Raw genomic sequence first — 26,505 nt, forward strand, 5'->3', positions numbered from 1 at the left:
AAAACTCCCTTGAGTTGAAACAAAGTGATTAAAACATTTGTGGCATAATTATAATGTTAAGTCAATAGAATAATCAGGAACTATTTGTATATTTCATGGGTCATACATACCCTGGAAGCTAGAATGTTTTCTAGCTTCCGGCTAGCTTATTGAGCATATTCACATGGCAGCCATTTTTCTCTGACGTCACTGTCAGAATAGTAAGCTCAAATGCAAAGGCTTTAAAAAATAATTAGCAACTGAAAAGACATTGCATAGTGAAAATCCCAAGGGACTTGGGGCCATATTTCAAGTAAAACAACACATTTAATATCTAATTAGCAAACAAAAGACAACAGCTAACGTTAGCAGTCCACCTCTTCCTAGCTAGCATTGCAGTTTCATAGTGTTACAGGATACAATAGGAAAGGCTTAAATTCCTAGCTTACGATAATGTTAGCTAGAAACTGATTGAATGCTAATGTTAGCGGTTGGGACTTTGTTTTTGAGTACAAATGAGTTATAACTTATGTTGTTTAACGTTTATAATTTGCCAAACCTGGAAATCAGCAGTTCAGCATGCATTTAAGCATCTCCCCCTGAGCATGACGTCAGAGGACAATGGCCGCCACATCATTACAAGAGCCATCTTTGCTTGTGGAATCGAGGTCCAAATAATACATCCATGTTCCATAGCATTTAAGCTAATGTTGTTACAACTGCCATTTTGTCTGATCTATGAACCATGCCTATACTGTCACAAATAGTGTATCAACTGTTACTCCCCAAATGATAGTTATAGTTGTTTTGTGATTATTTATTTGTGATTTGTTGATGTAGTTATGAATTTACTGTTAGCTAAGCAAGCCATTGTACTAGCCTAACTATCTGTGGATAACATGTTGCTAACATACTAGATTATGCTAACTGTTCCCTTTTGGGTTTTTATTTTTTATTCTATTTTCTTTTACTGGGTTTTAGTCTTTTTCACTGCTAGTGTGTGTACTACAGTATGTGCATGATTACTAGATGAATTACTTTGTTATAACGTGATATCTTATGTGGATGTTTTGTTAATGTTGATATTTCTCTCTTTTTATCCCCCACACATTTTTTCTGGCTTAAGAGACCCTTTTTTAATTTGACAGTGAAATTATATATTTTTTAACCACATTTGTTTATTTACATTTTTATTGCTTTGTGTATCTGTTTTAACGGTCTCATATTATCATCTGATTTGTTAACATCATCAAGGAATTAGTTGTTTAATACTTTTTTCTCCATCCCTTTTTGTATGTGTGTTTGGCATACTGTACACACATAGCGAGGGCAGATGGACAGGTAGACTGAGACCGCCTATGGAAACAGAAACACAACACATGGTTAAATATTCAACATTCATCGCATAGAAGAGACCTACAGTTATCTTACCAAACATATTGTTCATCAATAGCCCACTGTAACCCCAGTGCCTCATGGGAGCCGGCTGCCCCTAACTCAGACCAGGGCCTTTGTGTCATGCCCAGCATTTCTGCCTCTGTTATTAGGGGATTAGTCTGACGGGCCTGCTGCAGCTGAGGACATGCTGAGTGCATAATCAATAATGGAAGGCTGCACAAACGCACAACAGTCTCACTGTGTTCACCTTGAGCAAAAGTACAAACTGTTATGCAACAGACATGAGAAGAGCATTATGTTATTCAGTTTGCTGTGCCAGCAAATACACCGTCTTGTTTTCTTTAAATACTGAACATGAGGAGACGAGCAGAGCACAGAGAGTTTAATTTATTGTGAACATTGTGACCTGTCAACCAGGAAACATAATGTTCTGAAGGGAAGACACAACAAATATGTTTTACTTTAAGGCATGATTATTCCACCACTACTACCTGGCTGTCCCTGCTGGTTAATTATATGAATCTTTTTTTGGTAAATGACTATTTTACATTGTCAGGAAAGTGCTATGAATAAAGTTACTTTGATTATATGCGGCACATAACCCATTGTGTTTTATATGGACTGAAATACAAGATGCTACATGTTGAGAGGTTTAGAGGAACTGGCAGGTGGATTTTACAACATTTGGATTTCAGAGTTTAGAACCTGCTAAAATTATTCTGTCATGGAAGAAGTCAGACAATTATTCGTATTATAAAAATGAATACATTTAATGAGATGTGTTGTGTTGTTGGAAATGTGTTAAAGTTAATCTATTTCATTTATGACCAACACACAGCTGGTAATTTAAGTGTCATAGTTTCTTTCTTGCTGCTAAATGGGCAGTTTGGTCAAAGGGTGAATACAATCAACAGCAGTGCTACTAGATGAAGGTCATTGTGCACAAAAGGTTGTAATTAGAAAACATCTGCTTGTCCATCTGCCACAATATAAAGTTTCTTTTGTATTAACTGCACATACTGTGTTAAATAAAGTGAACAGAAATTGATAAAGGCAACAAACACATCACACTAAGATGTTGCATAAGTTTCAACACTCATTTATTTTTATTCGCCTTATTTTTTCTTGACAACTTTAGTTACGTGTCCACAGACATGAGAAAGAACTCGAGAACACTCAAAAGATAAACGTGAGCACTGAGATTAAGACTTCATCACAGGCTGGGGCCTGCTTCAGCTTCTGTCAAAGCAGCTCAGAGCAACAGAGCGGACCTGGGACCATCTACCTGCTGATCCACGACCACCACCTCACCCACACCCAGCTGCAATGTGCAAAACTGATCCCCGATCAGCGCTCTTTACTCTGCGGTGACACTTGACGAAGCAGCAGGCAGGTTATTCATATTCATCATGGTATACACAGGAAGAGAGAGTTAATATCATCTGTGTGATGGGAGCCAACACAGAAAATCTCCATTTATATACAAGACAGAGCCAAGAGGAGGGTTTCCAGTTAGTCATTACAAGGATCATGAATGACAATACTTTACAAGCAGCACTTTGGGAGGGGGCAGGGGGCTGTTGTCTTTAGCAAGCGGTAAGGCAGGAGAGAGGGACAGCAGAAGATTAGTGGACCTGCATGCTTCGATCCAGAGCTATGACAGTTCAAAAGCAGCCTAATATAAAATAACTCATTTACCTTTCAACAATTATTGGCCGTCGCACCAAAGCTGTCAAAGTGTTTTTTAACATGATACCTATGAACTATTAGGGCTGGAAGCAACGCACGTTATCTGCCTTTTGTACACAAATAAATAAATGCAGTTTGGTGCAGTGTTGTTGTTTGTGGTTTGATCGTTGAAGCAAAAAAAATGGCACTGTTACAGAACATTACCTCCTCCTCTTTAAGACAGCGTCGTAATATGTTTCAAACACAAACCAGTCTCTTCCATACATTCTGAAATCATCATACAAAATCATAGTAAATAAAGATGCCTTATGCATAAGTGCAATATACTTTAAGAACATAATCCATCCGTCAAAACTTTATAAATAAAACTTTACATGTGTCTTTTGTTCTAGCAGACAAAGGACAGGATATATCTGTATGCATTTTATAAAACATAGTGGATTATACCAAGATGACTCAAAGCATTAGATAAATCAGAATGTCATTTTAAAAATAAAATAATCCAAAAGTGGAAAAAGGGATCCAAAGAGAAATAAAATGCAAGCTTTGCTTGAGTCAGATTTTCAAAGTATCAGGCTGTGTTGCTCTGCAGGTTGGTCGGCCTGTGGCGTCCAGAGTCCTGAATACTTTCTGAAAACTGATTTTAAGTCAGATTGTTCATAAAAATTGAAATAGGAAAGACATAATGGCTGGCTCACCACGTCTTTCATAGAAAAGTACAAAAGAAGAACGAAGAGAAAAGAAGAAGAAGAAGAAGCTGGGGTCATCTTGGTATAGTGCAAAACAAACAGCTGATAAAAGCAACAAGAAACCATCCCTGTACATTAACGTCATAACATGGGCGTGCTTACCATACTGTACTGGTTTCTGACACAAGCATCAGGCTGTCAAATATCTAGCAGCTACAGTACAAAAGCTAAGAGGGGGAGGGTTCTCTTTAATGCCACATATACAGTCAATGATAATGAGATATACACTGTACTGTACCGTTACAGGCTATACCAACATACTATATAGCATCAATGATAATATTCACTCTCCAAAACATTGATCATCAATATAAAAAAGGAACCGTAGCGTCTACTTTTACTCTACATGAAAGCTGAATCTTGGACACATGTAACTAACTTTAGTGCTAATGTCAAAGACGACGATGAAGGAGGGAGAGAAGAAAAAGAGGTGAAGAGAGGGAGGCACTATCTGGTGCATGGACAACGCTCTTGCCCACTCAAAGCAACTCACACAGATTACAGGTCCATGGTAAATTACAACTTTCCATTTAGCTACTAGACGAGACGTGAATAGTAAACTTAGTAAATGTAGCAACTCTGCTGGCCCATAAAAGACAGAATAAGAGCTTATTTGTTTAAAGTGGTCGACTCACATAAAGTCGTTTTCGCCCATCTTAGGTCAATTTATGATTGATTAGTTTAAAGAAATATTTCAACGTTAAGGGAAATACACTTACTGATTTCAGTGTCGAAACTTTTTTGGTTAGGTAAGTAACTAATCCCTAAAAGAGGGAACTTGCTAGGAATGGTGCACTTGGGTTTTCACCAAGTTAAGCTGAGTGTTAGCTTAGCGTAGCATGAAGACAGAAAACGTGTAAACAGCCCGGCTCTATTAAATTAGTATCTTTGCACTTCCTGTAAAACCTAAACTTGTTGCTTTTACACCTATTTGTGTAGGACTTAAACAAACAAGATAAATTGTGTTATTAGCGGGCTTTAGCGGTGCTACCTTTGGACAGGCTACTTTTCTACCATTGCTTCCAGTTTTTATGCTAGCTAAGCTAACTTGCTAAGCTTCAGAGTGGTGTCTCTTGGCGAGAAAGCCAATAAGTATATCTCCCAAAATGTCAAATCATGTCTTTAACATCCTTAATGTCTGCTAACCCAACTGCACAAGTGCACAATGATTTAAAACAGTTAAAAAAAAGAAAATAAAGCTTTGGTTAAAACAACTGAGTAAATGATACAACACATTAACTCAATAAAGACAATAAAGTGCCATGCAACAAAACTGGTCGGTGGTCCTGTCACAAGTAAATAACAGTGCAGTGAAACTACGATAGCAACAATAAATAACATTTTGATTTATGCACAAGGGATTATGTGAAAAAAAGTACATATTGAGAACAAGGCAGTAACATGAGTCACCTCTCCGGATACTGGGTTATTTAGCCTTAGCATAGCCAACAAACTAGGAAAAAAAACGACTCAAGAACAACAAGGAACTCTTTTGTCCTCATGCTACTTCAATGTTAGAGTGGCAGATCTGTTTTCTATCTGAGAGCTCTGCAGTGAAACAAATACTCACACCCATTCTACACTGAGGTAATGTACAGTATATATGGGAGCTATCATCCCTGCACGTACACAGAGAAACATCACGCTATATGTTCAGGGACTGACCACATACTGACTTTTTACAGGAACCAGGGTAGCCTCAGAGATGACGGATTTCTACATGTAAAACTAATTGAAACTAGTCCCAATGCCCAGCAGAGGTCAGTTAATAAACAAGTTTATTTTTGTCTTGTGTTTCTACTAGAGGGCAGGAGGGAGCACAGCATGCAGGGTTTTAAGGTGGCGACTGCAAAAACAGAGAAAGGGTTGTGATGTTTGGGAGGGTCTTCGTATGGGAGGTTATTTAAACGGTTTTATGTAGAAGTTGTTTATATGTTGGATGTTCATTAGAGCAGGGTGTGAGTGGAGCTTTTAGATTGTTTTGCTTTGCTTGTGTTGTTGTTTTCCACCAGGCTGGTTCACCTCTCACATCCTCTGAGCGGGCGGGGCCGACTGGATCGACTTTCTCCGAGAGAGCTTCGACCTGGGGGGAGGAGATCAAAGACGTGGAAAGTCAAAAATAGTACCTTGTTAACATTCAGAAAGCAGTTGGTGTAATGCTTTATTCTGCAGGTTCCACAATTCCCCAATAATTCACCAGTAGATTTAAGATAATAGAGACAATTATTGGAAAGTTTTAGGTAATTTTAATTGGGGTCAGAGTTTGAGACTGTCTTAGGGGTCACAAGCTTAAAAGGTAAGTAATTACTGCTCTGGGTTATGTGCATGGCTTATCTATAAGTTAAAAGGGTAGAATCACCATTTTCCAAGTAATTAGTACCACATTGCATGCTCCTCATCTTTGACGGTTTAATCTCTTCTTCCTGGGACATTTTCAGTAAACTATGGGACCTGTGAAAGTGTTAATGCAGCTTTCTTTCAGAAATGTAAGACAAAGCTAAAAGGGCTAATCTGTGACGCTAACAGCTGTTTGAAACCTCTGATTTTCTCCACCACTCACCTGATGGTGCCGGCTAACAGAGGGTTAAAAGCGTACAGCCAGTCGTGCATCTCTTTGTCATTAGTAGCCTGCAGCAGAATCCCACGATGCTCGGTGCACACAGCAAACGTGTTGGGAGTCTGGAGACATGAAAAACCCTGAGGTGACTTCACTTCACTCAGGTTTGGTGAGTATCTATAAGTTTATTTATATACAAGTCAGTCCTACCCGCAGTAAGGTCTGTTTGTCTTCGCTGTATTCCACCTTTGCAGACGACAGATTGATGACAGCCCTCTCCACGCTGTCCCTTTCGCTGCGGTACAGGTAGACGTAGGGCCTGCGCACCACCACGTAACGCTTCACCCAGCCGCTGGTGTGGGGCTCCAGGAAGTGCAGGTAGCCTTTCTTTGACACTATGGGGCTGTTTACGATAAAGAAGTACTAATGTTGAGACAGATTTACCCAAAACAGACCACAACAATGTAGGATAATAAATTCATATTGAACTTTCCCCACAAAACAATGCATTGTTTGTGTGTTGACTGACCTGACACGAATCTCCTGTATGTCAGGAACAAATGTGCATCCTCTGAGAGCTTTCTTTCTGTCCACCGGGCTGTACGGGTCCAGATCTGGTGTGGAGGCTTCTGAACTGGGATCAGTGTGTCTACACGACAAAAGAACAGATGTCTAACTCTTTCTCTTAACTCACAACAAACACCATCATTCTATTATTACATTTTCTTTAGCAATGAGAGACTGCTTTAGTCACTCCAGTCAACTATTTTAAAAGTATGCTTAAAAAAATAAAACTGTACTCCTAAGACATTTTCAGATTATCACTTGCTTTGACTAAATGCTCCTAAAGCACAATATATGCCTTTTTTATCTTCTTAAGGCCAGTTCAGATCAATGATTCGCAATGCGACAACACGGTTTTAGAATGTTGCAGAGAAAATTGCAGCGGTGTGAACCGGTTAGTTGCAGAGCGTCTGAAGCCGCTACATGGAGTTGCAAAAGATTTGACCTGTCAAATCTCCACATACAGTTTTAGAACGGAATGATGTAGCTATTTCACTTCAGCCAATCAGGAAACAGCATTAATTGGCATAGGCACCCTGTCTCTGGCGCTGCAGCAGCCAAAGACGGCTCCTAACTGTCTGCATTCATCGTTAATTAATGTTACAGCTAACATTACGAGCACGTCACTCTCGCTGTCATACATTTCTTTTTATAACGATAACAGAAATCCAGCTATTTAATTAATGTAACCTAGGACTAATACTAATGTTACAGTATTAACTAATGTTTTAGTATCAACGCAGAAGTAGTGGGGTATGTCAGTGCGTCGTTGCTATGGAGACGGTCAGCTGCGTCTGTGTGCGTTGCTTTGATGTGACCAGTTTTAGAATGTTAACGATCAGAGGGACTGTTTTGGCAGTTGCATCCAGTCTCGTTGCAAATCATTGATCTGAACAGTGAACACAGAGTCTCTGAATTAAACAAACAGCAACAGCCACTTTTTAGCCACATACCGAATATCATAATGTCCCTCAACCAGTGAGGGGCAGGTGGAGGACGGAGTGAGCGTGCTCAGTCCGGACGAGGAGGAGTCTCTCATTAGCGACGCAGACATCTCAGAAAGCTAAAAAATGACACACGCAATCGCACACAGAAACACATTCACACCACATCACGCGTGGAGAAGCGCACGCACACACACACACACACAAGACAGAGGGACAAATACAGACAAACAAACCGGCAAACAATTAAGCACGTACAACACAGACATGCATTCAGAGAACAGTTCAATTAGACAATTGATCATTTTCCAGCGATGTACTAATGAACCATGTCTGAACTATTTTAAATCAATCCTCATTGTCTACAGTAAGAGCCCCTCGCTGGTTAACATGTTGTTAAAGAGGACATGCAGGAGGGTTAGTGGTGGCCTCGCAGACTTTAAAGGGAGGGAGGGATGAGGATGGGGAAGGAGGAGAGGAAACTAGAGCATTTTAAGGTATGGATGCATAGGTATTGGTAGAAAGATTTAAGCAGTAGACCTGAGTCAATATTATCTCTCATTTAGCGGGTTTATAGAAAGATAAGAATGTTAGCGAGTGATGTTTAGCTCAGGTCTACTGGTCTTAAAGATGATAGGATAAGGAAGAAAATAATGTTGAAAAAGACTGAATGATGCATGATAATGGCAGTGAGTGGTTTAAGTGCGGGGCTTTAATATTTGTAAAGGTATAGCAGTAGAGGCTAAAGGTTTAGAAGGATAAACGGGCCGGGTTAGCGGGCCTAGGCTGGGGCTCACCTTGCTCTCACTGGCACTGCTGCTCACCTGGCTGTACTCCCTGTTGAAGGTGTGCATCAGCAGACGCAGACACTGCAGAGAAGAGGGTGAAAAGGAGTTCAAGATGATGTTGAACAAAGAAAATATGGCTAAGCTGAGATGAAAGTTCTGTGGAGCAGCAGTCACCTTGGCAGCCAGCTCCCTTTGCCTCTGGTTGGGGCTGTCGGGGGTCGGGGGGATGCTTCCAGGACTGTGGCTGAGGACGGGACTCTTTGCAAAGTCGCTGATGTCGCTGCTCTTGTAGAGCGCATCCTGTCCTGCCTGCAGAGTCGCCTCCAGCTTCTCCCTCAGCAGCAGGTAGTGCCTGGTCTTCTCCACCTAAATCAGCAGATACGACATAAACTTTGGTTCAAGGAATATTTTTCAAAAAATTATCAACAAACACAGTCTATTGTTATGGCACCACCACTTGTTGGTAAGGTTTAGAAAAATGGCATGGGTTAAAATAAGTCCATTAGTTATATAATTTAAATGACGTACATAAGCTATGGGTGCCAGTAACTTAAGGACGTAGCATAAAAAAACTCAACGTTGTCTGTTTTGCTCACTTCACCTCCACCTTTACTCCTCTCATGATTATTAAAGCCACTAGAGGCCACTGTCTAACAATAGGTGTAAGTATGGGTCCAGATACATAACTGGTAAACCTATGTAGCCATATTTTTGTGAGGACAGTTTGGGAATGCATTAGAACAAAGCTGTAAATAGGTGACGTTCTCGATGGTCTGACTTCTGGTTGCTTGTAACAAGTTTGAATTAAAGCTTTTGTGAGTTTAATCAACAGCATCTGATCCAGTAAAAATACATTCCAAGTTAATCTCTCTAACAAAACCTCGTCAGCCCACAGACGTACCTCCTGCAGTAAACTGAGTTTCTCCAGCTCCCACTGGTGGTCCAGGATGAGGCTGTCACTGCGAGGCCTCCAGCCAGCCAGGTTCTCCTCTCCTCGGACGTACGCCACTGAGGTGTCCAGCACGCGCCTGCGACGACGCTGCATGCCTGAAGAAGAATAAAGTAGTAAATCAAAACAGTTAAAGACAAGCTGCTTTTGGTGTTTCTATTAGTTAAATTTCTATGATTTGAGTCGCACCTGGACTTCCATTGTCCGCCACATGACACAGGGTGACTTCATAGACTCCAGTGACACGGTTACTGAGAACAAAAGACGTGAGCAATATTTAATGAACAGATAAAATTACTAATTGCGTTAGGATGTGTAGAATCAGACTGAATGAATAAATCTGTACCTCTCAGAGGGCCGGAGGCAGCCGGTGCTGAAGAGGTTTCTGATGGAGCGAGACGCGGGCAGCTTTGCGTCACGGGAATAAAACACCATGCAGAAATCTTTGGTGATCACTGTCGGCTGAGTGCAGTTCTCCATCTGGTTAAAATATATCAGATAGTTAAAACTCAGTTTATGCGACTGCAAAATGTCTTGTTGTGATGAGGCTGAACTGCTGCTCAAAGTAAAGGTAACGTCATTAGCATATCATGTCGTCTCTGGTACCTCTAGATAAGCAGAGAGGGTGATGTAGATCTTCTCCCCGTAAGGAGTGACTCTGTTCAGCAGCAGAGAGTTGTGCATGGAGCTGTCCCACGCAGCCTCGAACCGGTAGAAAGTTCTGCAGCATGACAAACAAAAAAAGTTATCATCTGTCTGCATGAGTTTTAATGAGGAAAGAAGAGCCAACTACATGAAAAGCCTTTGAGCAAATGGATAATTAGTTGGTAAGAAAAAAAATGATTGTCTTTTATACCTATGATCAACTCCCAAGGAGACGCTGCCGTCAACAAAGAATAAAGAGAAACAGGACAAGAGTTAGAAACTTTTAACGGCAGCTGTTAAAAGTTTGAACTCAGCAAATAATATAGCTCTGCGCAAAATGAAAATGCATTGAAGCCAAATCATATCAGACATAAAGGGCAGTTTGAAGCTAAACAAAGCACCTGATCTGTCTTTGTTACAACCGTTTTGTTAGCAGATTAAAAGATGAGTAGAAGAGAGTAGTGGAAGTCATACTTGTCATTGTGTTTTGGCCAGAAGTATCCAGAAGACAGAATGTTGAGTGAGAGGATGTTGGGGTCTATGATGGTCTCGTCAGCCTCTGGTGTGTTTCTAATACGACCTGAAGTCACACAAGTCACGAAAAGAGAAAGATTTCTCTCTACCCTCTCAAATCCTACCAGCTTGCTGGAGATGTGTTTGAATTATCCTCATGACTCACCAATAACCAGCTCCTTCACCTCTTTCCACTCAATGTCATTTCCTGTTTCATGGGCGATGGTCACAGTGATCCTCCTCTGAATACCCTGTGGAGTCGAGAGGAGGTGGGAATCAAAACCAGATTGTTACAGGAGCATACAGAAACATTTTACAAAGCTCAGACGAAAGAGCTGAATAGATAGAGTTAGTAAACATTGAATAATGTTATTCTTTTACTGCTATTAAACCAAGTTCACTACATCGACTGTATATAAGAATCGGACTTGAAAAGTGAAGCAAAGCAAAATTGTCTTAAAACTGCATTCTGTCTGATAGCCAGCAGGGGGCGACTCCACTGGTTGCAAAATATTTTAACTGACTGTATTTATTGGATCAGTAAACATCCTTCAAATTAGTTTGTGCTCTTAATCGCTAGGTTCAAACCTTGTCCGGCACAGCATGATGTAAGCATGAAGCAGAGTATACTTTGGGGTTGTGGTTCCTAAAGTGGGGGTCGGGACCCCCCGGGGGGTTGCAACACACATTTGTTGTTGTTTTACATTTTGTTTAAAACCTGTTCTTAGCTAAAATTAGCCAATAAATATCTTAGTTACACTGAATTACATATGCACCGTGCTAACTAAGCTAAGACTAGCATCAGCTGATAACCTAGCTTTTGTTTCTTCAGTCCTTCAATCCTCTCCAGCTCCGCACTCTGATTCAAATTTAATCACTTCTGGTCTGGGCACAAATAAAAACAAACGGTGATGGAAAACATCTCAAACTTGAGACTTGAAAACGGAAGTAAACGGACGAATTGGTGACCATGTTAAGGTGGCTACATCCACAATCAGTGGTTCTCTCCAAGATGTTTAAACAAAAGATACAGGAGAGAGAAAATCTGGAAAGTGATTGACGCCAAGCTGTATACATGTCCACTAATGATAATAAACAGAATCTATTATTGTGTAATTGGGAAACATGATGTCAGTTGGTGTGTTATGGTCAGACCTGGTGTAGGAGGTACGTGCCGTGGCAGGGCATCCCACCTCTGTGGTCAACAACAGCTGGGATGTAGCTGGAAACAGATAAATAATTAACAAAAATGTTCAGATGTTTAACTGAGATGTCCTTTATATTCACAGCAGAAAGAGAAACACAGGATATGTGCATGTTTTCTTCTGTGAGCAGCCATAAAGATGCGACTCACTCTCCGTTAGCTTCCAGCTCACAGATCTCAAAGAACACCATGAGGTCGTATTTGGCGTGACAGGGTCCTGCGGTGGAGCGAGTCAGAGTGCTGAGCTTTGTGGCCGGCACTGGAGAAAACAAGAGACCACAGATGAATGTGAGACAGAGAAAAACAGGGTGGTTAAATACTTAAACAACATAATAAACATCATATCACAGATTAGAAGCTTTGATCTGCTGCTAACCTGGTTTGGATAAGGGCATCACTCTGGGGAACTGCCTCCTGGAAGGTCTCAGTGGACTAAAAGAAAAAGACACCAAACATGAGGAACTGTCTTTAAAAGTGAAAGGTCACATATCTTTTAAGGGGTCAGATTTCTTCCTGACCTGATCAGGTCTTTGCAGAGCGGAGGGAAGGGCTGTTTCTGATAGTGACCGAACACCTCGAAGACGATGGGCTGAGTCTTGATGTACTCGACGAAGGACTTTGTCACCTCCACTGTGATCTAACAGAGAAGAAAGGGAACTCAAACACAAAGCTAACAAACACAAAAACCAACTAAGATACTGCACAAGTAGTAATCAGTAAAATGTGTTAATAGTAGGTCTCTTACATTTTGAACGTGGTAGAAGCCCAGCGGAGGTCCTCTGCCCGTGTTCTTCAGAGGCTCAGTGGAGAACGCTTCATCGTGGCGATGAATGAAGCTGGAAGAGAAGCAAAACCTTTTTAGAGACTGAGGATCGACAACCAAACACACTGTCTGTAACAGATCGTACAAGACAACTTGACATAGCAACCATGATGTCACCCGTTGGTTTGTGCACTTATTAAGTCTCCAGTTTATAATTCTTGACTGTCACTGATGCTGTTTTTTTGGAGCTGAAGCAGCCAAAAGTTGATTCGCATTGCTACATTTTTATCTCGATTAAGACGTCTCTGTGGTGGCCAGCTAAATAGCCAGCTAAATAGACCATTATTTCCTAAATGAGCACTATAGTACTGTATTGAAGATGGCCCAAAACTAGAGACTGAGCCCATACAGTCCCAAAGACAAGGATGAAACCAGAGGTAAGTATTGTGTAGCAGCAGTAGTAGTACATAAACATTAAACAGAAAGTAACATCTGCAGGACTTTGAAGAAATGCTTGAACTCACTTGAACTGGCAGAAGATGTCGGCGTACTCGGCAGAGATGCTGGAGGCCTGCAGGACGGTGACCCTGAAGGTGAAGGTGCTGCCGATCTTTAGGTGGGACAGAGCTTTTTCTGGGGAGAGATCCAGCGGAAGATCCAGACCCAGACCTGAGCTCTTCACCGGGCTGTGGGGAGCCTCCAGGACTGCATCGAACAGAGGAGACACAGACACACATGTGTCTGATATCGTAGATGTAGGAATTCTCCTTATTAATTCTGAATATATTTCAGCACTGATGTTCTGGTGGCACCAGCTGGTTTACGATATGAATGCATGGTATTTCAACAGAACCTCATTCTTTTTACATATTATTAAATAGTAGAACAAGTAGAACAATGAGGCTTTATAATAATTCTGGTAGCATGTAAACTTGGCATCACATCCTTCCTGTTTGACTGGAATAATTTATATCTTAAGTTAAGTTAAGTTATAACTTTTATAAATGTTAGCACTAAAGGCCTAAACATCCGTTAACTCATCCTTAAACGTGTTCCTGCTGCGATAATCCTCCACACCATGGGAGGGATAGCTCCTACAGGATGGACATGCAATAGATGTTCATCGTACAGAAGAGTAAAGAAGAAGATGAATCATTTGCATACCTGGTGTCTCCTCACCTGGACAGGTGTTGTTGTTGACCTCATCTGCAGAGATTCCTATCTCAGCGGTCTGTCCTTCGCCCTCCACAATGCGCAGCTCCTCCTGGGAGGTGTTGGAGTGGGTAAGACTGGCGGGACACGACTCGGTCTGGAACTGGAAGGAGAGAGAAAGCAAACAGGTTGTAAAATAACCAAAAGAGCAGAAATTCAGATACAAATTCAATTCATTTTTTACTCGATAATTGTGTTTAAAAGACATACTGATTCTCTGATGCCAGTTTGTACCTTCTCAAACTGTTTGTCTTCAAAGGAGATCTTGGCGGTGCCTGACTGCCTCACGCCCGAGCCGTAGTCAGGGGCCTCTTCATCGGCTGAGTCAACAGATGACAAGTTGTAAGATTAGCGTCACAATAACAGCTAAAGAGACATGATAATATTTAATCATCTTTATACCTGAGATGGCCTGAACAGCCACTCTGAGGAAGCCTTTCACCTCTCCTTTCTCACTGACGATGGCCACACGATGCACCAGGGGCACCGGGTACAGCAGGTTACTCAAGTACACAAAAGCCCTGAGGAGGAGGACAAAGTGACGTTAGGAGGAAGCATTTATGGTGCAACAAAAGAGAAATACAGGGAGAAGAATGACGGACCTGCCGACCAGACGGAACCAGGGGAAGCGGTCGTAGAAGGGGTCTCCTCCGGTCAGAGCATGGTCACAGTCCTCCACCGCGCTGCTGGGGAGCTCTGCAGCACGGTCGTACATCTCTCTCATCAGGTCCAGTCTCTGCCTGCAGAGGGCAGTATTAAGAGAAGAAACTGACTATCTATAGTGCTTGAGCTGCTGCAGAAGATATTAAAATACATAATATATCCAGGATTTTAGGAATGACTAAACCACTTTCCCTTTTTATAAAGACAATCCCAGTGTACCTGAGTTTCTCCAGAGTCCAGTAATGTGTCGCTCCGTTCTTTTGATCTTGAACCTCCACGGCGACGATGGTTTGGGGGAAAGGTCGTCTCTCCCTTTCTTTGGCCACATTCGGGGGCAGCAGGTCGGGGGGCAGGGGAGAGTAGAGAGTGTCTGTCAACAGGACGAACTGGAACTGCACCTGGGGACGACACACGGGAAATAAAACATGAGTGGCTGCTTGCATCACAGCTGCAGTATCACATTTTCAAAACATTTCTACAGGAAGCACAGATGAAAGGGCTGATGTGATGGAATATAAAGCAGGAAACTTAGATTTTGGTCTTAAACTGTTTAATTATGATTTGTCGCCATAAATACCGCATATTAAAGAATATTTGGATTCTTTTATTTATAAAAAATCTGTCTTAAAAATGATACAAAACACATGACTTTTCATATGTGACAGTGCTAAAAAAAGGATAATGTTCTGCAGTAACAAACACCTTCTTCTTCAGCTCCACACTGATGGCGTTGGCCTCTTTGAGGAAGATGGCGTTGCCCCAGAGCAGATCCCTGAGAGAGGTGAACTGGTAGAAACGCCACTTTCTGAAAGCCCACAGAGCCAACTCGGTCTCACGCTCCGTCCATGGCACTAAAGAAAGCACAACGTGGGTTAATTTTGACTAAATAATTAATTAAATCAAAACATGTTTGATTAGATCATGTTATGATTGATCAGTTAAAGTGACAGTTACCACCTTCCTCTTCAGGCTCCTCTTCTTCCTCAGGAGACTCCAGGTACCGAGAGTCCACTTGTTTCTGAAGAGCCTCCAGTTTACTCTCGTAGTCCTGAAACACAACATATGTTTCAGATCAACAACAGGAGGAGCGTGTAGGCGTGTGTGTGTGCGATAATTACACGTCTGAGCTCGCACTCACCAGCCGCTGCTGCTCCAGCAGGTTACTGGCTTCTTCTCTTTCTTTGCGGTACTGATCCTCGAGCTCCTGAAGCCTGAAAGAGATTCAAAACTACATGTTAAAACAGTTCTTTGATTAAACATGGAGAAAAATAAGGGGGAAAAGTCTTCTCCACAGACCTCTGCTCCATCTCCTGCTTCATGTCGATGCCTTGTTTCTCCAGCAGCTCTCTCTGAGCGAACGCCCAGTCGACCGGCTCCACCGGCGTCTCGGCGCACGGCGTCCTCTCTCGCTCCATGCGAGCCTGCTCCGGGTCGTTGAAGCGGAACACGTGGCTCTTTCCCATGATGATGCGGTTCCCTAAATAATGCACATTAAAAGTCAACTGTATGAACACTTGAGAAAAATTATCCCTTTATTCTAACACAGCTGTCGTTTTACTCTCTTAGTACACTAATTTGCTTTACACCTTTTTAAAGATGTAACACGAGAGCTTTACATACCAGATCTTAGCACAGTGGGGGAGGACACTCTTTTCCCGTTGACGTACGTCTCTGACCCCTCACATGGCTCGAGGACCACAACTCCTGTTAAAGAGAAGATTATATATCGATTACAACAAAGTTTTAACACATATGCGATACAAACCAATGGTTGTTTTTAGTTTCAATATGTTGCTGCTAGCCTTTACCTTCTCCCTGAGGGCCGGTGGTGCTGCTGAAGGTGCAGTGCTCATCTCTGATAAAATGCCCGCTGAGAACAATGTCCTGCCGGGTCTTGGCATTTTCACGGCCAACTCTGAGGGAAGATAAGATAACCCAAGTGAGCCAAATCCCCATGAACAAAACCAGCCTCTGAATTAAATCTTATAATGGCAAATATAAGAGAAATCTTCACTTGGTGATGCCGTCTTTGATGTAATACAGCAGACACTCGGACATCAGCGGGTCTTCGTTCAGGTTCACCAGATGAGGGGTCTGGAAGGGGCGATCGTTACAAATGTGGTCCAGTGTTTGTGTCAGTTTAGAAAGATGATGAAAGATGTTTACATATTGTGCAACAGTGACGAGCATCTCACCTTTTTCGGGGAGAAGACGCCCACGGTTCCTCCATCTTCTCTCATTGCGACACCCATCTCTGCCAGCAGGGCCTCTCTGCAGGAAGTTAGCGTCACAACACACACTGTAAAAATCTGACTAAACGCTACGAAACAATTTGTCATGCATGAATATGTTTAACAAACCTCTCCATGCGGATGGCCTCGGTACGTCGCAGCTTCTCCTCCCATGTCTCATTGAGCTCGGCGATGATTTTCTCTGTTTCCTGTCGGCAAAATCCAGTCAGAAATCTTAACACTAGCTCAGCCAGACTTTAGCAAAAAAATTCTAAATGAAGAAAAAAATTAGGAATCATTTTACAAATTCATTAGATTTATTTATTCAACTATCTGGCGTCCCATTTTCCAACTCTACTATCTTAATAACTTCACCATCATCCCTCCTACCTTGAGCCTCTCGATGGCCTCCTCGCTGGCCGGGCTGAAGATGCGGTCGTGCAGGTTGGTGATGGACCCGGCCCGACTGGACAGAACGGAGAGCGACGGGGAGGGACTCATTCCTGTCATGGCATGGTTCACTGTGGAGAGATCACCCCTTTGATTGACAGCCTGGCGATTATTCACAAAGTTCTTGTAATCGCACAGGTCTGCCAGAAAGAGAGGCGTTGCATGGGAGTGAGCAAGGAAAGGAACGGAGGAAGGATTGAAGGAAGGAGGGACAGAAGAAAGGAAGGTAGGAGCAGACGCCGGGTAATTAAGAAGAGACATCGGGGAATGAGAGCAACACGCGGAGAAACGGGAAACAAGGAAAAAAACGGGGGACCAACAGGGGAGGAGTAAAAAAAAAAAGAAGAGAAAGCTCAAATAATGGTTCAAAGAAGCAGAAGTCATTTGCTTACCAAAGCCATCGCAGACAGAGAGAAAAGAGCAACTCAAACTGATGGAGCACAAATAGACTCAACGTTTTTTCTCTGACGCTGTTCTACTACAGATTCAACAAGCTCGCAGGCATGAGGATGTTATGAGGACGGAAAATATAAACGTCACTTCAATGCAAAATGACCAAATACAGGTTTTTCTTTTTTTTATGTTTGGCGTGTTTTAATGTCTTTAAACTGTTCAACAGCCTTTGGTAGCGATGCAGGCCGTGAAGCACCTGATTCATTCAATGAGCTCCACACACAGAGAACCAGGGTGCAAAGAAAAGAGCTTCTCAGGAATGGAAAATGGCATCCTCCCAGTCACTCCTTCACTCTGTGGTCACTTTTTCAGAAGGAAATGCAGCATGCCAAAGCTGTTCTTAACTCTGTGTACTGCAGGTGTTAATGAACTTCTATAGGATTCAAGTGCAGAGAAAATCCACGTTATAAGGATAGAAGTATTAAGCGGCTGGATTTCCAGATTAAACAGGAGAGAAATAAAATAGAAAGCAGAACTAATGAAGAGGAAAAGGAGGCCATTTTGCAGGATTCCTGAGAAAAGAGAAACTTTAAGTGGAAAAGAGGTTTAAACTGATTAATTCAAAAGGGTTTCGAAAGGGGATTTTACTAAATTTAAGTGCTGTGTGACTTCAGGTGTAATTTTGAGGGGGCTGTTAGTTTGGTCTCTGGTGTGGTGGAGGTATCAGGCCGGCTCAGGAATTGATTTCTTTCAGTTGCAAAGCGCAGGCTCGCTAGAGTTATACACACATTTCAAACCAGTGATGGTGGGGCCGGTGCAGCGATACGCTGATAGGACAGAGGAGAGAAGAGAGTGTGAGGACACCCACACTCCACATTAAACTGTCGCCCTCCGTCTTTGATGTACAGTCAGAAAAATACTGCATAATTCAGGAGTGTTTGCATGTGTTTAAGCCTTGAAACGTGTGTTTCTCCGTGCGACACTCACTCTCAATGATGTCTCCCAGGCCCTGCGCGTACAGCAGGTCTTTGAGGCGAGCCACCTCCTCCTTCAGCTCACGCACCAGGCGGTTGTTGGGGTCTTCGTTGATCACGGCGTTGCAGCGGATCTGTTTGGCACGATCGGCGTACCTGGAGGGGCGAGGTCAGGAAGCCCTTGAGCCACAAAGCATTTCCCCCTTTGTATAATAACTACTACTACTAATGATTATATGGGCCTAAAAGGAGGATGCTGCTTTAAGTTATCTAAGGGAAGATACTACAGGAATCATGTGCATGTGTTTGCTAAAATGCTACATAATCATTGTTGTAACACTAGAGAGCTACATAGAGTCCATTTTTATCATGAATATGCAAATATATGCAGCAAGTTGCTCCAAAGTCTTATCAGAACTTAAATTCAGGTTGTCCCTTATATGTCAGTGTGACATTATCTTCAAAATGTCAGACTTAATGTTCTTTAAAAAAAAAAAAGATTATTGCCATTTCTCCCACCTGAGGGTGCTGAGGGTCTCATCATAGTTAATATCAGCAGGGCTGAGGGCAGCCACCATTGCTGTACGAGAGTTTCCACCTAAAAGACAGAAAGAGTTGGACAGCTTGAAAACGAAGACAGAAAATGATTTGATTGGAGTAAAAGCTGAGAAGTGTTATTATGTGTGCAAATACCCAAGTTCTCCCTCAGAAGCCACGTCAGGACTGAATCTCTGTAGGGGATGAAACTCTCCACCTTCTTCTTTTTCTTGTTCTGTGTACAAAATAAACGTTATTTATGTGCTTTTAACACCAGAGAGACATTTGAAAAATATCAAATATATTCATCTCGCTGTTGCAAATGAATGATTGTTGATCAAACTGACCTTGTTTGGTGCTGAGTCCTGGAAAATGGAAGAGAAATGCCATCATTTATTATTTAAGAACAAAAAACTAATAAAAAATGTAACACATTTTATATGAAATGCGTAAAAAAAAAAAGATATACCACTTCAGCCAGAGCAGAAATAACTTTCCCCAGTGTGGTTAGAGATTTGTTGATGTTTGCTCCTTCCTGCAAATACAACACAGTCAGTCTTTTATTTTGTATTTTAAATGTGAAATTCTGCTTTCAAACCATAATTTTATGATATTATATTTATTATTTATCATATATCACATGTATTAATTTCCTCTCACATGTGCAGAAATACAATAAAACCAGCAGCTTCCTCTCACCTTCAGTCTGGTCCCTTTTGCTCCGGTTGAGTCGGCTCGCTCACTGCCAGCCAAATCCACCAGGCTGATCTTACTGACCTGTAATAAGACAAAATACTTTCACAATAAGACGAAAAAGATCGAACATTCATCACAGCTGCAACAGCACTGAGAGAACTGGCAGTAAAAATGTTTCAATCAATACATCCATCAGATAACGCCGCAGACGGCCTCCCGTCAGGGTATAAAAGGTAATAAAATCATTTCTGCCTCGTAGCATCTCTGCTAACGCTGCCGTGGTGAAATAAGGCCCAGAGTAACAAACCGTTCCTCTTATTGATTTGTTTTTCTGAGAGGATGAAAATGTAATTCCTCTCGTCACGCTGGGTGATTTTAATGAGCCGAGCTTTAACCTTTTCTGACGTGTTGTCCGAGTCCATGTCGTGTTTCTTCTGCGTAAAGATGATGTTGAAGACAGCGTGGGAGCGGCTGCTGGTCTCGTTCATGTTGGTAGCAGCCACAGTCCTGGAAAATAAAGACAAATGCTGCTTTAGGTGCATATTACTGACTCATACTGTTGTTTGCTGCTTCATCGATCACTTGTTCCAGTCGCTGATTTTTTATTCATGCATCGAGCTTTTCCTTTTGTACCTGGCCTTGTTCCCAGAGTCCATCAGGTCCTGGATGTCGTTGTACGAAGTGACAGCTAGCTTGGACAGATCCTCAACATACGGTCCCATCAGAGGGTGCTCTCTGACACGCAGGTTTCCTTTGTTCTTGGGGTTCAGCAGGTCACGCACACGCTCACAGTAGATCTCCATGTAACTCACCTGCAGGAGGCACAGAGGCGGTTATGTTTTACAAATGTATTTATCAGTTGTTAAACAGTTATTGTTACAACTAGGTGGCTACTGTGATAATAAAAATGAATCAATTCAATTACTTTCTGACTGTTACAATAATATTAATGATAATAGCAGCTGCTCCTCCTTTAATTTATCTGAAAAACGTTTGGACATGAAAAAACAGAAAGTAACTCATTACTTAGTTTGACTAAGAGTCTGTCGTCACTCACCTCCACGGAGTAAGACATGCTGTTGTCATTATTGCTGTCATTGAACTTGGTGAAAAGGTCCTCACAAAGCTAGCAAAGAAACAAACATATTTTCACCGTTGTGCTCAAACTTGAAGCTTCAAATTGTTTTATTTCAGCAACCATCAAAGATAAGGGGACATTAATCTATGGGTCAGAGGTGAACTCTGTGTTACCAGAGGGATAATTCCTTGCTGGTCTTTCTCCTGTCGCCCCATCATGGTGTAGCTTTTCCCTGCTCCTGTCTGGCCGTACGCAAAAATGCACACGTTGTAGCCTTCAAAGGCATGAAGCAGCATTTCCTCTCCGATGTCCTTGTACACCTGCATCTGGGACGCATAGTTGATGTCCTCAGGCTGCAGACAAGAGGGGGAGCGCAGCGGGAATAAAGGGGAGACGGTGAGAAACTTTCAGAGCATGAGTCAGATACAAACATTAAGATCAATATTTTAACCTGAGAGCATCGTCATCTTTATATTCTTATAGGGCTAGTAGTGCAGGTATCTAGTGATGAAAGCAGTAAAAGAAATATATGATGCAGTTGAACTCACCGTGGTGTGTGACCAGTAGGAGTAGTCAAAGTTGAAGCTCTTGTTTTCTTTTGGCTGTTTGGGGTTCAGGATCGCTAAAATAAAGAAACAAAGATCTGTTACGGGAAACTGAGTCACTCTCATAACCTGTTAATTATTTTAATTTAAGCTATTTGCTGTCAGTTTAGAAAACCTACAAATGTATACTCCTCAATGCTAAACATTCACTCTTTTACACCTTTTGTGTCCTTACGTCTCGACCTGTCACATGTTTGAATGTTTTTCTGGACACATTATCAGAAACAAAGGGGCATCTGTAAAAGCAGGTAGCATTGTCGCTCAGAGTAAATCACAGCAAATCCTTACTCAGCTAATAAAAGCAGCAGTTTGAAATGCACCACTCATCCTTTTTAAAGAGGGGAGGGGTGAAGTGCTCTGTAGAATATCAAACAACAGCTGAGCAGGAGCAGATGCTCTTTTGGCTGTGGACTGAATCCACAGAGTCGCCCCCTGTGGACACATTCAGAACTACAACAGCAGAAGCAACGTCCTGCTGAAACGTGTACTCAGCCAGAAACAACACAGTGTGACCATCCAGCCATCCAGCCATCCAGCCAGCCATCCATCCATGAGCTGCACCTGCTGATGCTTTAGCAGCTCATGTGGGTGCGGTGTGAGCGTAATGAAGAGAAAATATAAGAGAACAACGTGTGAGTGAAGGTAAAGAGTTTGAATCTTTCGCTCTAATGAGGTCATTAAAAACACCAACAGGCACAACAGGCTGACACACACACACACACACACACACACAGAGAGACAAGCACACACACTTGCATCAGCTGACCCCACGTCTTGGCTCAACCAGAACAAGGAGGTCTTTTTGGTCCCTGCAGCTCGTGTGATGAGAGAGGCCACATCCTACACACACACACACACACACACACACACACACACACACACACACACACACACAGGCCTGACTGAAGCTTTTGTTTCTCTCTGTAGCTGCCATGTTGCTGCTGCATGCCTCCCTGCCCACCCTCCTGTCGCTGCAGGGACAAATAACTGAGGCTAAACTTTGTAACCGCGGCTCGATGTAGGTCACAGGAGTAAAATCAAGCCGGCAGCAGAACATTGATGTATTTATGGGTTTCACACTCATGAGTAAGACTTTAAAAGATACAGTCTTTGCCTCATATGTGACCTTACAACTGCTGTATCAGACCGTCTCAATTATTTATATGAACATGTTGTGATCCTGGTTAGCAGACTGGAAAATGACTAAGGGCCTTAAACTCATCAGTTTGAGATCTATTTACTTGTCTTGCCTTCTCCCTGTTTACAATGCATATGGGTAAGGTGTCATTAACTGGGCATGTCTTCTTTGTACTGAAAGCTCTCTCTGTCATCTAACATACAGCATTCAGAGTTGAGTTACATGTTTCAGTCAACTAACAATCCCTTATTTGGTGTAAAGAAAAAAATACAATATATATGAAAAAATAAGTAATGCATTATGCATCACATTGCATGAACATCATGCATTCATCCAAATATGCACTTCCTTGTACGCCCCTCTGCAAAGGATTCCTGATTAATTAGTTTGCAATAAAAAATGTTGATTTCAGTCCAACTCCTAGCCCTCAAAGTTAACCCAGATTGGCCCCAAACAGGTTGTGATGTAACAAAATACTGCTCATACTTACACGACTTTACAGCTTAAATAGTTGATTAATCAGTTAGAACACTATGCCGTAATTATGTTGATAATCGATATATCGTGTGTGAAGAAAAAATGCCAAATATTTGTCTGTAGAATATCTTTCTCTTTGTGTTACACTGCAACAATCCATCTAAAGATGTCAACGTGGAGTGGGAAATTATGAAGGACAAACAGTAAATTGACTTATGACAAAATAATTGTTTTGAAATGATAAAGAAATTAATCATTAGTTCACACATTAACTTTGAATTAAAGGTAAACAAATGGAGACTTGTGAAAACAGCCTTGAAGTGTCAAATTTTACACATCCATCATCCTGCACAGTGATACCAAACATCCATATCTTAAGTGGTTCAGGACTTCAGCCACAGCGACAGTACTTCAATCCATACTCACTTGTGGTGTTTCCCGTCATCTGAATGATGCACTTGCTGTCCTTCCCAATCTCTCTGGAGTTGAAGGGTCGGACCCTCACCGCCACCTTGACCGAAGCCCCCGCCATGTTACAGGTGGGTGAGTGAGTGAGCAGAAGAGCTGAAGATCTGTGTGGCTACGCAGACACACACGCACACCTGGCACCTGTACAGAAAGATGACGAGAGGGGTTAGGATACAGACCAATGGTGCTTGGCCTGTACATGTCATTATACCTTTAATAAGGCAAAAAAATAATCTAAATGTGGAACTAAAGAAAGATCATTTGAATAATCCATGGTCTGTTGTTGCCATAATTAATTATTGAGCGCATGGCCTTTGTTGGCTAATATGACACATCCTCCCTTTTCAGGCCCTGAATCAGTCAGCTCCTCTTCAGTCAGACACACAGCTCCTCGAACAAGCTGACTTAATGTCTGGGCCATTATTTGGCAGGAAGATCATGAGCATCCCTGCTTTAATACACTAAAATGGCTGCTTATTCTGAAGCATCATCCCCGGCCTCTTCTATCACGGCTGAAGGCCTTGTGATGAAATTGTGTGTCGTCTCTGCTTCTCACAGGAAAACAACACACATTCAGAAATTTCCAGCATTTGCTGTGGTGATTTCCGCTACATTTGTACAATAATTTGTGTAGTCTTTCGTTAAAACCCTTGATGGTGGTGTTTTTCTCTGTTAATGACCAGATTATTGGAGTCTGCGCGGCGTGCGTGCACCTTCTCTGCCCGGTTCGATAAAAAATACAATACAATCCTCTTGAACATGGTTTAAACACGCCGTTAGCTGCGCAGTATACATGCGAGGAAAACGTGAGAATATTCGAGAAGGTATTTTGCAGTGCAGCCATGTAAATATTGTCTCCTCCATCTTGCTTCGCCTGCCGCACCTCAAAGACAGGCCGCGTAAACACAAAATCATCAAACACTGCGTCAGAAAGGAGGTCAGCGCACATTAAACCAGCTGAAACGACATTAACAGCCTTCACGAGCTCGTGTTTGTATCTTACCGATTCTGGGTGTCGTTTTTCTGAACGTTCATTTGACTATTTTTCAAAGACAATTGTTGACAGCGGCGGAATTAAAACATCAAACACCCTGCCGCAGCGTCCCTGTGTATCGCCTCGCGCGTGCAAAAAGGCCTCGAAATCATCAACACACACACCTGCTGTGCTCACCAAGGCGTGACACCCGTGAAAAACATCTCAAAGGAGGAAAACATCTTCGTTTCTTACCTCAGCAGCTCAGACTCGACGACCGCAGAGGGTGAATCCACCTCTGCCCATTCAAAACCAGAATCCTCCGCTCCCTCCTTCTTGAATCTCCTCAGCAGCTTGTTAATTTTTCGTATTTCTCGCTGCTTTCGGTCAGCCTACAGCATCCCTCTCCTCAGCGCATCCATACATGGAGAATCCGCCGGGGAAGAGAGAGCGAGATACGGATTGAGACTCAGCTTCAGCAGCAGCGCTGGGTGGGCGCAAGCTGTGAACGCAGCGGTGCGTCAATTACAGACGAGAGTGGGAGACGAGGGGGGGGAGGAGGGAGGAGCCAGATACATAAACAGGGTGGATGGGTGCGGGATGCTCCAGTGGCTCTAGTCCGTCACTCGGTCTGAAATGAGGGAAAATGGCGGTGCCGCTGTGGCAGTGATGCTGGAAGGCGGTGATGACATCAGCATCAGCATCATCAGCAGGCAGAGAGATGCAGCACCGAGACACGGCTGAGGGGAGGAGAAGGAGGGATACGGACAAAATAACAGGCCTCAGACAGACAAATGTGGGCTAAAATAAGAGAGATTAGAGTGAAAGTGAAACTCAAACAGTAAGAAGAGACCAGTCAGAGAAGCTGCAAATAGCCAGATTAAAGCCATGGATGTATAAAGCTAAATAATGTATATCAAATGTGGCAAACCGGCTGCATGAATATGACAAATTTCTCCAGACAACAAAACAGACTCAAATCAAGCTCCACACACACGCTTTTATCTGGCAATAAAAACAAGAGGCCCAACAGGTCGGTTGTCACACAACTATGGGTGTTCAAGAATATGCACCTTTAAGGTATAATATCAAATAAGAAGTGTTTTTGTGGCCATGTACAGAATCACTGTGTCAGAATCTATCATTTACTGAAGTAGTGATAGGCTACCACAGTGTAGAAATAATTGTTACGAGTAAAAGTCTGGCACCTATTTCTTTTCAAAATATAGTTAAAGTACCCAAAGTGAAAGTACTTGATGTGCAGAATGTCCCCTCTCAGAATGATGTGCATTGTTTTATTGGATTATACATGCATCACTTTAATATTGCTGCTGTTAAATTTTAATGTATAATACATATCTGAGTTGTATCGGAGTAGAAGTATATAGTAACAATAAATAGAATTACTTTAGTAAAGTACAACTGCCTCAAAATAACTGTACATTTACTTTAAAAATCTTGTTAGTTATATTGTTTAGTTCACATTGTGGTCACATGATGTATGACCCTTTAAAGAATGTTTGTATAAATATCTCAATATAACAAACAGAGGCAACAATGTGCACATAACAGACGGTGGTAGCTAGAGGGTAACAGCAAAACTATAGTGCTAGAGCCTCTAAACAGCTTAATCTGAGCATGAGCTTAACTTTAATGTCCTCTGATTAAAGTCCATGTGTAACCATGTGAGGTAGTCACAAGTTCTGTTCGAAGAAATAACTGGGCCTTGAGATTTGTTTTATCAAAAGGTGTTCAGGCCAATAAATCCTAAAGACTACAGGCGATCTAAAACAATCAGATCACCTTAGACCATCAGGATTCAAGTACATTCACTTGTTTTCTAGTAATAACTTAATTAACTAACCTAA

The 26,505-nt window shown here is 42.1% G+C and overlaps 1 protein-coding gene across 6 annotated transcripts; it reads right to left on the reverse strand.

The window, feature by feature from the left end:
- Window positions 1-2,460: 2,460 nt before the first annotated feature.
- Window positions 2,461-25,058, reverse strand: kif1ab (kinesin family member 1Ab). 6 transcript variants are annotated; one of them, XM_069685067.1, is made up of 48 exons: window positions 24,893-25,058; window positions 23,623-23,805; window positions 21,525-21,598; window positions 21,150-21,329; window positions 20,956-21,024; window positions 20,532-20,710; window positions 20,294-20,405; window positions 19,902-19,979; window positions 19,672-19,737; window positions 19,550-19,567; window positions 19,359-19,437; window positions 19,185-19,263; window positions 18,679-18,821; window positions 17,239-17,438; window positions 16,978-17,057; window positions 16,813-16,888; window positions 16,632-16,711; window positions 16,426-16,532; window positions 16,238-16,321; window positions 15,914-16,094; window positions 15,756-15,828; window positions 15,575-15,665; window positions 15,320-15,468; window positions 14,837-15,015; window positions 14,557-14,694; window positions 14,357-14,475; window positions 14,189-14,274; window positions 13,907-14,057; window positions 13,267-13,447; window positions 12,725-12,815; window positions 12,498-12,616; window positions 12,356-12,411; window positions 12,130-12,238; window positions 11,931-11,997; window positions 10,942-11,026; window positions 10,737-10,842; window positions 10,474-10,497; window positions 10,224-10,338; window positions 9,964-10,097; window positions 9,807-9,868; window positions 9,570-9,715; window positions 8,843-9,034; window positions 8,678-8,749; window positions 7,890-7,999; window positions 6,902-7,021; window positions 6,583-6,775; window positions 6,376-6,494; window positions 2,461-5,898 (listed from the first exon to the last, which is right to left on the reverse strand). In XM_069685067.1, exons 2-48 carry the CDS (start codon window positions 23,726-23,728, stop codon window positions 5,841-5,843), a joined length of 5,136 nt encoding a protein of 1,711 aa, XP_069541168.1. In that variant the 5' UTR covers window positions 23,729-23,805; window positions 24,893-25,058; the 3' UTR covers window positions 2,461-5,840. The 6 variants fall into 6 exon arrangements, with proteins under 6 accessions (XP_069541168.1, XP_069541173.1, XP_069541169.1 ...); XM_069685072.1 differs by lacking the exon at window positions 24,893-25,058 and adding an exon at window positions 18,480-18,518 and having other exon boundaries at window positions 13,267-13,483; window positions 17,239-17,369; window positions 23,623-23,798; XM_069685068.1 differs by lacking the exon at window positions 24,893-25,058 and adding an exon at window positions 18,480-18,518 and having other exon boundaries at window positions 23,623-23,798.
- Between the last annotated feature and the right edge of the window lie 1,447 nt (window positions 25,059-26,505).

Source organism: Semicossyphus pulcher, unplaced genomic scaffold, assembly GCF_022749685.1.
Source record: "Semicossyphus pulcher isolate SPU_LCO1_2020_fin unplaced genomic scaffold, fSemPul1.0.p SCAF_7, whole genome shotgun sequence".
NCBI lineage: Eukaryota > Metazoa > Chordata > Actinopteri > Labriformes > Labridae > Semicossyphus > Semicossyphus pulcher.